This window comes from Bos taurus, chromosome 2 (genome assembly GCF_002263795.3).
Source record: "Bos taurus isolate L1 Dominette 01449 registration number 42190680 breed Hereford chromosome 2, ARS-UCD2.0, whole genome shotgun sequence".
NCBI lineage: Eukaryota > Metazoa > Chordata > Mammalia > Artiodactyla > Bovidae > Bos > Bos taurus.
The window spans coordinates 25,426,480-25,442,285 of NC_037329.1; the positions used below are offsets into that span (position 1 = coordinate 25,426,480).

Consider the following 15,806-nt stretch of genomic DNA (forward strand, 5'->3'; position numbering starts at 1 on the left):
GCAGTAAGTCCATGGCTAAAATAAATTCTCATTCCTGTTACCACCAAATAGTAAATGTAAACTTACTTAAGGGCTTACTGTCTTCTGAAATTAGGAAAATTATTGTTCAGCATCATCTTTTTTAATATATTAAGAATTAATATTGTTTTAGTTATCAGTTTATGAAATTATTGCTCACTCATTCACTAAGTGATTTATTTCCACATTTCAGGAGAATTACATAATATTACATTTTATACACTTTGAATTTTTAACCATTCTAGAGTGAACATTAATGTTAAATTTGAATGCCAAGCTCTTCTCTGTTTGCTTTGTCTAAATTAATATAGCTAGTAACTAGCAAAGCCAAGACTTGAACCTTTTCTCACTGCTACTTCAGTGGAAGTATCCTTACACTTTATTCCTACAATTCTCTAGTTGTAGATGGAGAGCAGGTTGATCCTTCTGTATTCAGAATTGATTCCCTTGTAGCTTTGCATTTTTCTTAGAGTAGTAGGAATGTTTGCTTTCCTTTTTTCCCCCAGAAATAGACTGTTTTATTTTCATCACAGATAAAGTAGAGCAATTAAATTTTTCACACACGTATTTCTTTCTCTCTTTCTCTCATATATTACTTTCCTTGGGTAGCCTGTTAGTGACTATTCTATCAACTAGAATATTTCTTTATTATTAATTGGTTCACTGTTTTTCATTATAAATTTATCTTTAAAGGTCAAGAGGAAAAGCATGTTTTGGGAGGTAAAATGTGTAAATACTCTCTAGTGTAATTTTACCTTTATACAGCTAAAGATTTACTAGAACGTAAAGGAAGTATATAGTCAAATATATGTATATTATACAGATTACTCCTGAAACTTACACAAAATAACTTTTTGCTACTAGTCATTATGCATAAACTTCTTTGATTATCGCTTATAAGCTTATAGTTGTAATGAGAATAATTTCCTATGTTTAAAATTTTGTTTCTTTAAGGTAGAGCAACTAAATCCGATAATGTACCTGTGCCACATGTGGCATCTCTGGCTTTAAGAAAAACTAATAAGCTGTGTACCAGTTAGCTTTTATAGTTGATCCTGTTTTGATACCGGTCTTGATAAATTCTAGTTATGAGAAAGTCGTTTATCTTTGTAATTTGAGGAGTTCTACTAGGTGGTTGTTTGTATAACTCCAATCTTAATTCTAGAATTGAACAAAACTATGTGGATGTGCTTTCCAAGGATTATTACTAAACTAACATAAACAACTTTTTAAAAAATCCCTGGTAAACCATCTTCCTTGTAATAGATTCTCTCTAGTCATAATATTATTTAAAAATATAAATTACCAATCATAATACCCCAAAATAAAGAGAAAGTAAGAATTTTGAAAGTTATCAGGACCAATAACTACATCACACCACTGCTGTTTGACCCAAGTTTGTGATGTGAACAGCGTGTGGAGGTGTTTATTCTAGTGTTCGAATTTTTGGTCTTCTGGATTTAAAATATTTGATTAGTTGGAGAGAATGCATATAGAAGATTTGACGTCTCAGTATAGAATATTAGATAGTGTAGTAGGGATTGACTTTAATGTATGTGTTTTGGGGTGTGTGTGTGAGAGAGAGAGTTATAAACCCTGAATTTAAATACCACAAGCTTTTAGGAAAAACATAACCAACTTGTAATTGAAACAGGATTAGTCAAGAACCATCAGCACCAACACAAGTGTATCTTTGCAGACCGAAGGAATCAGCTAAACAATTACGGTCATCTCAATCTCTACTAAAACAAAAATCGCATCCAACATGCCACCTGACACCATTTCTTTCTCTCTTTCTCCTTTGCTCCTTGCGATGTGGCATTCATCTCTCCTTGTGCCTCCGTTCTGAAGAGATAACAGTATAGCAACAACTCTGCCACTGAAATCCTGTTCTCTGACCGATATTGGCACCTGCAAAGAGAAACAACCAGTAACAGGCAGCAGCAGCATCAGTATTAATCTTCCATGATGAAATCTTTACAGGTCAAGAACAAGCACACAGCTCTTTTCTCACTCCTTCACAGTGGACCATGCAACTAGTTGAAATGGAAGACAATGGATTGTCTGCAAGCCTTTTGAACAGTGGAGAATACAGGGCATTGGTTTTAGGTGAATTAATCCCCAAATATTCTTGAAGTTTGATATCTCCTTTGGTCTTTCTTTCTAGAATACCATTGTCATCTGATTTATCAAATCCTTAGTATGACCACAAAGAATACGTTTGTGTATGTGACACCTCTTGTCACTTTAGGTATGAATAAAAATGTGAAAATAGTTAATGCTAGAGGGCTTAAACTGCATGTGCACCTCTATATTCAAGAAAATTTTCTCTCAAAGCCAACCACATTGTATGTTACATTTCTCTAGAACAATACACAAGACGCTACTTGTGTAGGAAGTAGTTTTCAGTGAAGTCTAGCGAAAATGCATTCATTACGCTAGAAAAAGTCACCGTTAAGCCCACAAAGAATATACGAGGTTCCCAAGTTCTTGGTATGTGTGGGCAAGAAAAGTGCCAAGAGTGTTGGAATTCTAAACTTGACACCTTGTGCATAGTTCTGCCTCTGTTTAAAAACGAGTGCTAGTCTGTGAAAGCGATGCCTGAGAGAGCACGTCACTAGCTGTAGATAGGAAAGCTACTGGTGTGTGTACTCTGCGTCCTGCTCTCCTTGTGAACCTGCAAGCATAGTTCTGGCTCACCCCATCTGTAGTTACACATCTTTACCCGGTAATAGATGGTGTTCACTTACCAGAGTGAAAATTTAGTGATAAAATGTATTTCACGTTTGTAGATTTTTATATTAATCCAGTTGTGTAAGCAATGGTATTCTTTGAATTTTGGAAAGAATCTTAGAAGTCATGTTAACCATTGGGCAGAGTTTATTCAGGTTTGTAAATTCAGTTTAGAGGTCATAATTTCACAAAAAAGAGAAGGCAGTTGTTTGGCCAGTGGCCAAAAACTGTAACTCCATGCTGTTTATATGCATATACATAGAGTCTAGAAGATTAGGCTCTTCTCATTATTGTATAGAATGTTAAACCTTTCCATACTTTTAAAAAATATGGAATCCACCAGAACCCTGCAAAAGGTTAAAAGGAGGCAGAAAGCTGGAAGAAAATGTAGTAAGGCATCGTACCTGTAGGTGCTAGGGTTTGGTGTCAGCATCTTAGCTAGTTTCAACATCAAGAAATTTCATCCCCTTAATACAGAAGCTGTGATTTCTTTTTCAGGAAGTGTACTGGATATTTATAATTTGCCAGTCAGTTGAACTGTTATATTTATTTGCTGCTGAGAATATAGGGTTTGGTTTGTTTAAATAGAATGGGGGAACTGACAATCCCATTGTCCATTTTAACACTTACTCCCATTTAGGGTTTTTGATGTGTGTGTTTATTCATCGAGGAGAGGCGAATGACCCCCAGCCCACCAAAGAAGGAAATGAAATAGAGAGAGGAAAACATTAAAGTTCTAAAGTAATTATCTAAGCCAGTTAAACACACTTGAGGGAGACCCAGTACGTTCCCCTCGGTAATATCCAGCTCAGCGACTCAGGATCGACAGAGACATCATATACATAGTTAGGAAAGAGTCCCCCACCAGGAATTTCACAGTATTTGTCCTTTTTCCTCTTCCTACCCTACTCCCTCCATCTGTACGGTCATACTTGAGCAAAGAGAGTATTACGGGCAGTAGTTTCAAAACTGATCTCTATACGTTCAATGTAGTTTTTTTATTGGTTCATATTTCCAATGGTTCGTGTCTCTTATATCCATATGTAGGATATATAAAAGAATATAATAGAGAAAAATTACAAATTTGAAGTAAATTGGTAATAATTTTCTTAATTCTTTTCTGCACTGCCCTTTCTGTTAGCTTTTAATAGCGCCTTTTGTTAATTTCACCTTTCACTTTCCTAGTGATAGACTTTCAGAATGACATTATAAATATTTTATGAAATTAAAACTTATTTGAGGACTTGGAGATACTAACTTGATTGTATCATTACATTACTAAAATTAATTTGGTATTAAATATGTTGAAACCTCATTCTGAACTATTAATAGTTTTCTCAAACGGACTAATGTTGTTATGGTGCTCCCAAATATACTATTGTAAATGATAAGCTTTTCCCTGTTTCCACTATCTTCATAATATACCACACAAACTCTTTTCTTCTCCCAACTCACATGGATTATAGGCAAGCTGAGAATGATACATCAGAAATTCTCAGATTCTCAAATTCTATCTTATCTTTTATAGAAAGGCAGCTTTTCAAAATTGAGGGGTTTTTGTGGGGCTAACATGTAATATATTAAAGATTTGCTAAAGAAGTTTAAACTATTCAATAGTATGTTCAACTTTTACAGGAAATGCATTAGCTTTACTGGTAAAATGCATTACTATATAACTTGTAAGTTTTGTAGTTTAATGCCTACACACCCCTACTTTAAAAGAAAATAATTGCCCTTTTAAAAACTGCCATTAAGAGAAATGCTCAAAAAATACCCCAAGTCTGCCTAGCAGTTTTAACCTGCATTTTATTTAACTTGGCATTTTACGAAGATTCTACATTGCTGTAGCATACTTTTAGCTTAGAATGTTGAGCCAAGGGGATATTAAGTTGCCGGAAGGGACTCTTGAGTACAAATAGAAAGTATTTGTATGCTAAATATCTATTGAGGGACAAACTGGTTTTACTTTGCATATAAATTTTTAAAGTTAAAAATTTTGGAAGGTGCTATGTTTTGCAGGTTACTTAAATGAGGCAATATTGAGGTCATTGTATACTTGTCTAACCTGGGTTTTTAAAAATATATATTCAAGTAATTCAGATATTAGATCTTATTTTAAAATACCGTTAAAATAGCTGTAGTATGTACTGTTAAGGTTTATTGCCATATCTTTTTGTCTAAACCGGGAAAGAACGATGTCCTTTTATTGTATGTGATTACCAAACCTACCTCCCTCTCTCTAGTAGGATCTTTTCTTATTTGTGTTCCTTCAACACCATAATTGCCTACAGAGACCAATTCTTTTCCAGAGATGCTGTTTCTTCTTAGACCTTTTCTGCTGTAAATTGCTTAGCTAGTGGCTGACTAGAGTATTGAACTTTAGTGTTCTTACTAAGCATGATCTCCATTCTGGACTACCTCTCTTTTATTTTAGTAATTTGACCTACCTTTCCCATGTGTTTGAGGATTCCATTCCATAATGGAATTCCCTTCTATAAGGAGAGAATAAGTAACAGGCTCAGGCTGTTGTAACAGAATACCAACAACAGAAACTTATTTCTCATAGTTCTAGAGGCTGGAAATCCAAGATCAAGGTCCCTTGGGGTTTAGTTTCTTTTTTTTCTTTAATCATTCATTTACTTTTGGCTGTGCTGGGTCTTTGTTGCTTTGTGAGCTTCTCCTTGCGGTGGCTTCTCGTTGTGGCTCGTGGGCTCTAGGGCATGCAGGCTTCCAGTAGTTGCGGCTCCTTGGCTTTAGAACACAGGCTGAATAATTGCTGCGCATAGGGTTAATTGCTCTGCCGCATGTGCGATCTTCCTGGATCAGGGGTCGAACCTGTGTTTCCTGCATTGGCAGTCAGATTCTTTACCAGGGGAGCCTCGGGTTTAGTTTCTGTAGCTTTCTTCCTAGTTTGTAGATGGTCATCTTCTCACATCCTCATGTGACTTTTCTCTGTGCTGCCACAAAGAGGTGGTGGGGTTGGGAGGAGAGATCTCTTTCTTCCTACTCAAAAAGCCACTAGATTTCATCAAGAGGGCTCCAGTCTCATTACCTAAGCTAACGCTTAACTTACAGAGTCCCCTTCTCCAAATACCATCACACTGGGGGGTTAGGGCTTAGACATACACAATTTGGGAGGAACACAAAGCCTTCAATCCGTAACAGAATATATACTTTTACTCAGTGGGATTTGAGAGAAGGTACTTAGAGTTGCTGAATTATCTTTCCCCTAGAAATATGTCAGTTTGTTTTGAGATCCAAGATACTGGAATAAATACTGAATTACAATATGGAATATGTAAATATATTTACTGATGACTATGGAAGATTTACGTGTATCTGCATATAATCAGTTATAGTTCCTTCCCTTGACCTTTCCTCTTAAACAGCTAGGATCCAGCTGTCTGTTTTAACTAGTCCTCCTGACATTTGGGGGTTTTTTCCTGTAAATTTTACAGTTCAGACTGAATGAAGCTTGCCTGTCCTTTTGTATTACAAGATCTTATGGGGCATGTGTATGTGTGTGCTTAGTCGCTCAGTCTTATCTGACTCTGTAACCCCATGGAACCTGCCAGGCTTCTCTGTCCATGGGATTCTCCAGGCAAGAACACTGGTGTGGGTAGCCATTCCCTTCTCCAGGGGATCTTCCTGATCCAAGGATCAGACTGGTCTCCTGCATTGCAGGCAGAGTCTTTACCATATAAGCCTCTAGGGAAGCCCATACTTGGCATGTTTTATAGAGGAATAAAAGCTTGTTTAACTGGCACATACATGTATTTTATTTTCTTTAGTAACTGTTTCGTAATATTGATTACTGCCATTGTATAAACATTTGAAGATTACCAAAAATTATAAAACAAATGTAATTATGTGTGAACAATCTAGTTGTCTCAAAATTATATATTTATAATAGAATTTCTATAAATTCACTTTTCAAATAAGTATCCCCATACCACAATTTCAAGTAAAAGTTGAAACAAGTATTTTTGCTGGCAATTCTAATAAGCATTTCACTGTTTTATCAGATTATTTAAAATTATACCAGTTTACTAAGTGTTTAGTAGCTTCATACATGTGTAAGAAATTAACAGCAAATGTTAAGGCAGCAAATGTTAGTAATCTGAAAAAAGTAAGTTACCTCTTTCTGTGTTCTGTGATATAATTGAATTTGAATTTTTTCATATTTATGGACACACCTATATAGCCAGTTTCTTATTCTGCTTTATGTAACTGAATTGAGATAACTGAACTATGGTTTGACTTTATTGTTGCAAAGCTTTTGAATCTATTTCCTGTCCTTATAATGAAACTATTTAATCCCCTGGAACATTATCTTACCTTTTTTTCTTATTTTCATTAAAATTAGAAATATTTGTGACTGAAGCTACACTAAATGAGGAAATTTCAGAGAATTTAGTGTATTTTAGAGAACTCTCCCATAAATTTTAGAAAAGTTCATCTTCAGTGGTTTCTGTGTATTATCTATGGAGAAGGAAATGGCAACCCACTCCAGTATTCTTGCCTAGAGAATCCCCTGGACAGAGGAGCTTAGTGGGCTGCTGTCCATAGGGTTGCACAGAGTCGGACACAACTGAAGCGACTTAGCATGTATGCATGCATTGGAGAAGGAAATGGCAACCCACTCCAGTATTGCCTGGAGCATCCGAGAGACAGAGAAGCCTGGTTGGACTGCCGTCTATGGGGTCACACAGAGTCGGACACGACTGAAGCGACTTAGCAGCAGCAGCATGTATTATCTAATGCCTAATTTACATTAAATATCTGCAACAAGTAGGGGTTGCGTTTCATTTTTAAATAACTAATATAATCTTAAGGTCAAGTAGAATATAAACATACTTAGTTTTTTAATCTGTGAACATTTGTTTTTCTTTATGACACTGAGACTATAGATAATGGCGTAATAGACTTTATACCTCTGTTATCTTGCCTTACAATGAAATATACTTTCAGAGTAAATTTCAGAATTGTTGATTTTTTGAGACAAAGGATTTTTTTTAATTTTAGAAGATAAATCATTATGAGACAGTGCTAATGAAAAGCAGAAATATTTAAGTATAATATTCAGAAATGATCCCTATTCCATGTTGTATATAGATTTATAATGGTTATACATTTAGGCCAAGGCAGTCTGTGTTTACTTAATAGTTCTTCAAAAATATTATAAAATGGGCATTTCTAGAACTTTTCACTGAAATTTGGTTATGTTCTTGTCTTAATAGTATTTATATTGACAAAGAGGTGTGTGTAATGGGTGGTTTTGTTTGTTTTGGTGTCTTTTAAATGTTCTAAAAATTGTATATATTGAGACATGAAAATATCAGAATTTTTAGATTAATGAATGTTAAAGTAAATTCCTTTAGGATTTGCCTAGGTGTGCTCTGATGACTAAGGATCTAAATCACAGCTAGTCACATAATTTTTGTTTTAAGAGTCTCTTTAAAATTGTAGTGGAATTTATCCAAAGTGATTGGTCTGATTGTACGTGTGTGTTTGTGTATTCCAAATGTTGTGAGGTCTCTGAATAATCAGTAGTTTTGTGTTTTACCTTTCTTCCTCTTTTATCTATTGTGAAATATCTTCATTTATTTTGTATTAGTAAATTATTCCCTCATAAATTAAAATTTGAACGTATCAGAAATAAAACTTAAGCTCATTTTGTGTTATAAGTCAGTTTCAGACTACCTTGCAGTCATTTTTAGTTTAGACATTATAAAAATAGATTTCTTGTAGTACAGAGATTTTCATGTGGAGGTTGGTTTCTTGAAATAGGCTTTTGCCTTATCTCTTTCTTATCTTTCAGGCATTGAAAAGAGCACTTCGATCTTTTAACTCAGTGGTACTTTATAATACACTATTCTTTCCATCACTGTTAAAAAAAAAATTGGTGCATGAGTAAAAACATCTTTTTTATATCACCAATAGATTGAGCTTGTTATAGTCCCCTCTTTTCATTTTCAGGAAGAGGCAGAAATCCAGGCAGAACTTGAACGTTTGGAAAGAGTCAGAAATCTTCATATTCGAGAGCTCAAAAGAATAAATAATGAAGATAATTCACAGTAAGTCATTATTTGTATTTTACAGGATTACATGATAAAAGATTATCTCCCCTTGGAGATCATAAACACAGTATTTCCTTGTTGAGGGACTTCATCATAGAAATAAAGTCCTTCCCATGACTCAGAAGGCCTTGTATGATCCGGTCTCAGGCACCTCACCACCCCACCTCTCTCATCTGCCTCTCACTTATATGTCATATATACACTGGCTCCCTTGATCACATGTCATTCCTATCTCAAGGCTCTTCTGTTCTCCATTTTCTCTGCCTGAAATATTCTTCCTCTAGACATATGAGTGGCTTACTTATTTCACTCCAGGTGGTCACTAGAAAGGCCACCCTGTCTAAAATATCAGTCCTGGCGTTACTCCATCACCTCTCTCAGTATCCTTACCTTGCTTTTTATTCTTGGCATTTATCAGTATTTGGAATTACATTTTTTTTCCAGTTCTTTTATCTGTTTCCTTCACTGGAATGTAAGCTACATGAGAGCAGGGATTTAGTTTTGTTCTTGCTATATCCCCCAAACCTAAACCTGTTTCTGGCGTATGGTAGGCACAGAATAAATATTTGTTGACTAAATACCAAAGTTAGTGTTACAGTAGTGAAGAAGAAATCGTTTCAGCTAAAGGGATTTCATTAAACCGTGTATCCAGCATTGTGTAAAGAAGAAATAGAAGAGCAGTTTAAATTATAGTCTCTGTCCTTAATCCCTAATCAAATTTATTTAAACGCTAAAGGAATTCAAAGAGAAAATGCCTGTGGACAGGTGGGAGCTTTATGAGGAAGACAGAAATAAAGAAAGGCATTAATTGGATGTAGTCTATGTAGAGGACAGGAAGGATGTCTTATTTACACTTTCAGATTTATATAATTTAAATCTTCATGACCTAAATGAGTGTCAGAATTGGAAGTGGCCTATTTCTGCCATGAAATATCTTGCTTAAAAGAAGGCCTGTTTATGAACATAATCATTCCAATATATAAGGTAAATGAAATAACATAGTTATGGAATATACTTAATTATACCAGATAAATTCTAATAAAGCAGATAAGTCAAAGCTAATTTATAGTTGACTGTTCTGAAAATTATGCCCAAGCTTGTTTGTGGATATAACTTAATCCACTTGATGAAAATTAAATGAATTGTTATATTTCCCTTTCTTTTTTTTTTTTTTTTTTTTGGCTACATGGCTTGTGGGATTCTAGTTCCCCAACTAGAGATTGAACATGGGCCACGGCAGTGAAAACACTGAGTCCTAACCACTGGACTACCAGGAAATTTCCTACATTTTGCTTTAAAACTAAACAGAAATCTCTAATAATTCTCAAGAAAAACTTAAATTGTCAAAGTTGTGTTGACATTGAATAAAATACCATGTATATTTTGTATCTGAGACTATAAAACTGGCATTGACTTTTCCCCCTCCCGTTTAAGAATCAAGAGTGTACATTTTGGAACCATGTTTTTCTGTGAAACCCTGCCATGTATTAGCTGTTGACCCTGGACAGTTACTTAACCTTTCTGTGCAGTAGTGCCCTCATCTGTAAAATAGAGGTAGTAGCAGGGCCTACTTCAGAGGGTTAGTTAAGAACCAAATGAGATAATACATGTGAGTGCTTAGTGTGTAGCAGGTGTGATAAACCTTAAATAATTTTATTTGTGGTGGGTTTTATTTTTTTTTTAAGCATTTCTTTTTTGATTGGGAATTAAAATTTTATTTGTAAAAGGCAAAGACTATAAAATTTAACCATGAATGAAAGTCAGCTTATAATTATTTTTAATCCTCTGTCAGTACTATAAAACTTAATTAAAACTCCCAGATAAAAGTATGTTTTCATAAGGGAAGTATTTCCTGATGAATAGATACAGGATTTTATAAAGCTCTTAGTAATACAGTAGTTGGTAGGTCTTTATCACAGTGCTATAATTGGTCATTGAACTTGAATATTCAGCTTAAGAGCTGAATGTTGGGCTTCGTGAACACCAAAGCGCTGAGATGGGTGATAGTCATGCAGGTAGAGAAAGAAGTATGGAATAGAATTCAGAATAGCAGGGAAGAGAGCCAGGAGTAGGGTAGAGCACAGCTGTGCTGTGGACAGGACCTTTTCGTGTGTGTTTTCATGTGCATGAGTGTTTTTTTCCCCACCCTTAAGGTTCAAAGATCACCCAACGTTAAATGAAAGATATTTATTGCTCCATCTGCTTGGTAGAGGTGGCTTTAGTGAAGTATATAAGGTAATGTACATATTTTTTTCTGTTCTTCACACTAATATAGCAAAGATATAGGAGTATGTGGTTAAGAAGTACATGTTTATTGTTTTTATGATTTTTTGACTGGGAAATTATGTCTTCTCATTGCAAAAAGAGTCTGTGATGGCTTATGTTATCTCAAGAGTCTATAAACTATCCTTGTGCCTTTGCAGACCCTCTGATATTTGGTAGCTGATTACCACTGACCAACCTGATACAAATAATAGCCATTAGAATCAAGATGGGCAGGTAGCCATTTAATATAGTACATATATGATAAGGTTATATCCCTTAAACATGTGTTACAAGTCCTTATATTTCCTGGATTTACCCTAAGTTCTACCTATTTCAAGGCCAGTGTTTCTCAAATATATATGAATGCAGAAATTTTTATTCATCACATTTAATACTTTATACCTTTTTTTTTTGCTCTGTATTGTCTTTCTGACCAACCTTTAAATACTGTGTTCCCAAATTTCTTTATCATTCTTAATCTCCTTTTCAAATATATCCCCCTCCTCTTCACTGAGTTATCACCTATTTGGTTTCAGATATAGATACATATGTATACATAAGTATATATGTAGCTATCTACCCACACTTCTTTCTGAGCCCCATACCTGCGGATTTACATGACCTCATGTGGATGCTTCCTAAGTACTGCAAACTCACATGTGAAATAGAAGCTTATCTTCCTCTCCTCCCACACCTTCCTCCCTTAAAAAAAAAAAAAAAAAACACCGCTCCCCACTTTAATACACAGCACTGCCTTTTATCTACCCAGTTCCTTCCCTGAAAAACTTGAATGAAAGCCGTTTTTCACTACATCTTTCCCCTAACCCCCTTCCTCCAGCATAACCAGTCTCTGGTGTATGTCATTACTAGTGTCATTAAGCTCTCTTAAATCCAGCAAGGACCCTTCTCTATCTCAGCTCAAAGCCTCATTGTCTCTTGTTTGCTTTGCTGCTCTAATCTCCTAGCCAATCACCTCTTGCTGGACATTGAGTTTCTCCAGTCCATTTGTGTGTATGCTGCAGCTAGAGTGGCCTTGTTAGAAAATGCAGTCTGATCATCTCACTCCCCTGCCTTATAAGCCCCAGTGGCTTTCCCATTTGCTCTTAGTTAGGATGAAGTCATAATGAAGGTAATAGTCTCACCTTAAACTTTAGTTCCTATTGGCTTCCCTATTAATCTGCCTTTTATAAGCTCTTTGTAACACTTCGAGCTTCATTATGTATTGGTATAATCAGTGATTAAGACCTCGGGTTCTGAAGCCAAACAGGCTGAGTTTGAATCCTAATTCTGATTGCTGTTTACCAGCTGTCTAAACTTTGGCTTATTGCTTTATCATCCTGTCTTCATCTGGGACTGTTTAACAGTTACGTACATCATGGGATCATTGTAATGATTAAATGAACTATCAGGTAAATCACATAGAATTTTGGTGTTGAGTAAATGTAAGCTTATCAAAGTGTTATTAGAAATCCTCTCTGTTCAAGAGACAACCTGTATCCAGTTCTGACTCTGGAGAAATGATGGGATTTGGATTCAGAGAACTAATTTCTGATCTTGGTTCAACCATGAACTAGTTTTTGTTTTGTTAACTTGGATAAGCATTAGTATCACCCATCAAGAGTGATTTGTGAGCCCTCTTCCAGTTCTTGTTTCTTTGATTCGAATGGTAGTTTATCTGGGCACTTAAGTGTTGAGTAGTCTTACCCAGGCCACAAGGTAGAAAAAAGAAGATCATAATAGCTCATGGTGGATCTAAAATCACCATAGCTAGCACTGGCTTATCCTAAAAGTAGCCCAGTCTCTGTTGCTTCTAATAGCTTTCATGGCGGTCTTCTGCCACTGCCCAGTAGTATTTCCACTGTTTTTAGTCTCACAGATAGGGGCTAAAAGAGACTTTTCTCTTGAAGAAAATCTTACATAGAAATTAGAAAATGCAGATTGTTGGGGCCCTAATGTCTTAAATCCCTATTGTTGATTTAAATACTAATGACAGCTGCCTCTGACCCCTTCAAAGTCCTTTCTTTCTTGCCATGTCCCTTGGGAAACAAAGCAGCAGATTGTAAATCAAAAAATAGACTTTGTGGAAAATATTGAATCAGTTGCTTAGTGATTACCATCTTAGCTTTATGGGAAGGTATACTTTGAAAGATGTGTCTTACATTATAATCAGTATACACTAATGATAACTTTAGAATTTCATTTTTTACTTTTTTTCTTCTTACTGTGATTGCTTGTAAGTTCTTTAATAAACTTATTATGTTCTTTTTGCTTTCTCCTACCTGAACTTTTTTTCTTTTCTGTTGTTTAAAACTTAGCTAATGTCTATTGGGTATTTATTGTGAATCATGTATTATTCTAAACACTTTATATGTTTCACCCCATTTAATTCTCTTCAACAATCCAAACTTTGAGATGTTAGCACAAAGTAACACATCTAATAATAAGTTTATCTGACTCCAAAGTGAATATTCTTAATTACTGCATCCTTTGTGATTTCAGATCTCATGCTTTTATAATTTTGTGACAAGCAGTTTACCCCCCTGCTTATTTTAAGGTTAAATTGATAGAGGGAGTGGAAGCTATGAGCCTTCTTCTTAATAAATATGTAAGCTATTTAAGTGTTTTCTTAAAGGAGCACTTTTTGTATATAAGTTACAGTAGAACCTAAACTATTAAATTTTTCATGATATGCAGTGTTTTTTAGAAAAAAAGAAAAAGTCACCTGAAGCCTTAAAAAATATTGATCATTCATTCTTAAGAAATAGGCTGATAATTTGAACAAACCAGTATAAAAACGTATCTTGAGATGAGATTAAGGAATAATTGCTGATATGGTATAATTATATATGGTTATGTTTAATTTTGTAATAAAAGTTTAGAACTTTAATAAACTAATTTTCAAACAAGTGGGGAAAAAACATGGAGTCTGTAGGAAAAGATAGAGGAAAAAGTTTACTTCATCCAATCCACCAAAAAAGTATTAAAGTCACCTGTTTTCCTGGCTGCTTACTGCTGCTGCTGGTATAGAGGAGAAGCTCTATGTTTTCTTTTTTTTTAAAAAAAAGCTTTATTGTTTTATCTTAATTCAGTATATTGGCATTTATAAAACTTGAACATGAAAATTCACATTAAGGTTTACTCTGATTTAACATCATGAAATTTGTATCTTGTTTCTGATAATAAATGTGCCACTGAACTATAATCTTAGCAGAGATGACTACCAAAAGTAGTATATTTTATAGTATAAAAGTGTATATTCTAGTTCCATATTACTGCAAAATTATTACCCCCCCAAAAAAGTGAGCTCTTCAGTTGGTCTTTGGTTCAAAGTCTTCTCTGTTCCTTTAATCCTAGGCTTTTGACCTTTATGAACAAAGATATGCTGCTGTGAAGATCCACCAGCTTAATAAAAGCTGGAGGGATGAGAAGAAGGAAAACTACCACAAGTAAATATTAATTCTTTGATTTTTATCAATTTTGAAAATACATTTAATGGCCATGGAGAATTAATACACTCTCCTTCTCGTAGACATGCCTGCAGAGAGTATAGAATACACAAAGAACTGGATCACCCCAGAATAGTTAAACTCTATGACTATTTCTCCTTGGATACAGATACGTAAGTGAATGTAAACAGACTTAGTTTTTAAGAAAAGACATGTTGGCATTTGCTTCCCCTATTCTGTAGTGATGATACAAATACTCATTTGTCCATTGTGACTCTGAAGTATTGGCTAATATTTTGTGTCTGATTTTTTTCTTTTCTCCATTGTAGGTTTTGTACAGTGTTAGAATACTGTGAAGGCAATGACTTGGATTTCTATCTGAAGCAACATAAGTTAATGTCAGAGAAAGAAGCTAGGTCTATTGTAATGCAAATTGTAAATGCACTAAGATATCTCAATGAAATAAAACCCCCTATTATACATTATGATCTTAAGCCAGGTAATAAATAAAATTTGTCTTAAGTTTTTAAGCTTTAAAGAATATAATTATCTGAAAATATGCTTTGTGATGTAGTTTTTAAGAGACAGTGGCATACTAATAGAACCTGAAGTGTTTTTAAAATAACATTGCTATATTTTGCAATTATATTTTAAATGTGTATTTTAATTAAAAATTTTACATATGTATACTAAATGTATTATTTATTTCCCCCAAATCAGCTTTCGTAGTAAACATAATGTTTTTCATCTTTGTATCATTAAATAAACTTTGTTTTAGGAAACATCCTCCTGGTAGATGGAACAGCATGTGGAGAAATAAAAATCACGGATTTTGGTCTGTCCAAGATCATGGATGATGACAGCTATGGTGTAGATGGAATGGATCTAACATCCCAGGGGGCAGGCACATACTGGTAAGTATATTATTAAAAACACCAAAATTATCTAGGTCAGTGCCCAGTCTTTTCAAAGAGAGTTTATTTTCGTGTGCCTTTGAGAGTACTATGGTGTGATAAGGGTGGTGATACGAAGTCTCTGAGTTGAGACTACTGGCATCAGCCCTCTTTTCTCATCCTGCCTTAACTGTAAGTATCAGGAAACTGGAGGAAGAGAAATTTGGCATCAGTGACTACCAGCCAGAAATTCCTAATGTGAAGAATTTGTGAATCTTGTTCTGTAATGTTAGAGTGAGTGATGTTTATTTTGAATCAGTTCAGTTGCTTAGTTGTGTCTGACTCTTCGTGACCCCATGGACTGCAGCACG

General features: G+C 34.8%; 1 protein-coding gene across 3 annotated transcripts in view; it reads left to right on the forward strand.

The window, feature by feature from the left end:
- The window catches only part of TLK1 (tousled like kinase 1), a 181,177-nt gene that overhangs the window by 155,439 nt on the left and 9,932 nt on the right, over nt 1–15,806 (forward strand). For all 3 annotated transcript variants that reach the window (XM_002685281.6, XM_010801927.3, XM_059878099.1), the window contains 6 exons: nt 8,731–8,828; nt 10,985–11,066; nt 14,451–14,542; nt 14,626–14,715; nt 14,872–15,041; nt 15,321–15,456. In XM_002685281.6, the coding sequence (XP_002685327.1) occupies nt 8,731–8,828; nt 10,985–11,066; nt 14,451–14,542; nt 14,626–14,715; nt 14,872–15,041; nt 15,321–15,456 (668 nt within the window). The remainder of the gene's footprint in view (nt 1–8,730; nt 8,829–10,984; nt 11,067–14,450; nt 14,543–14,625; nt 14,716–14,871; nt 15,042–15,320; nt 15,457–15,806) is intronic.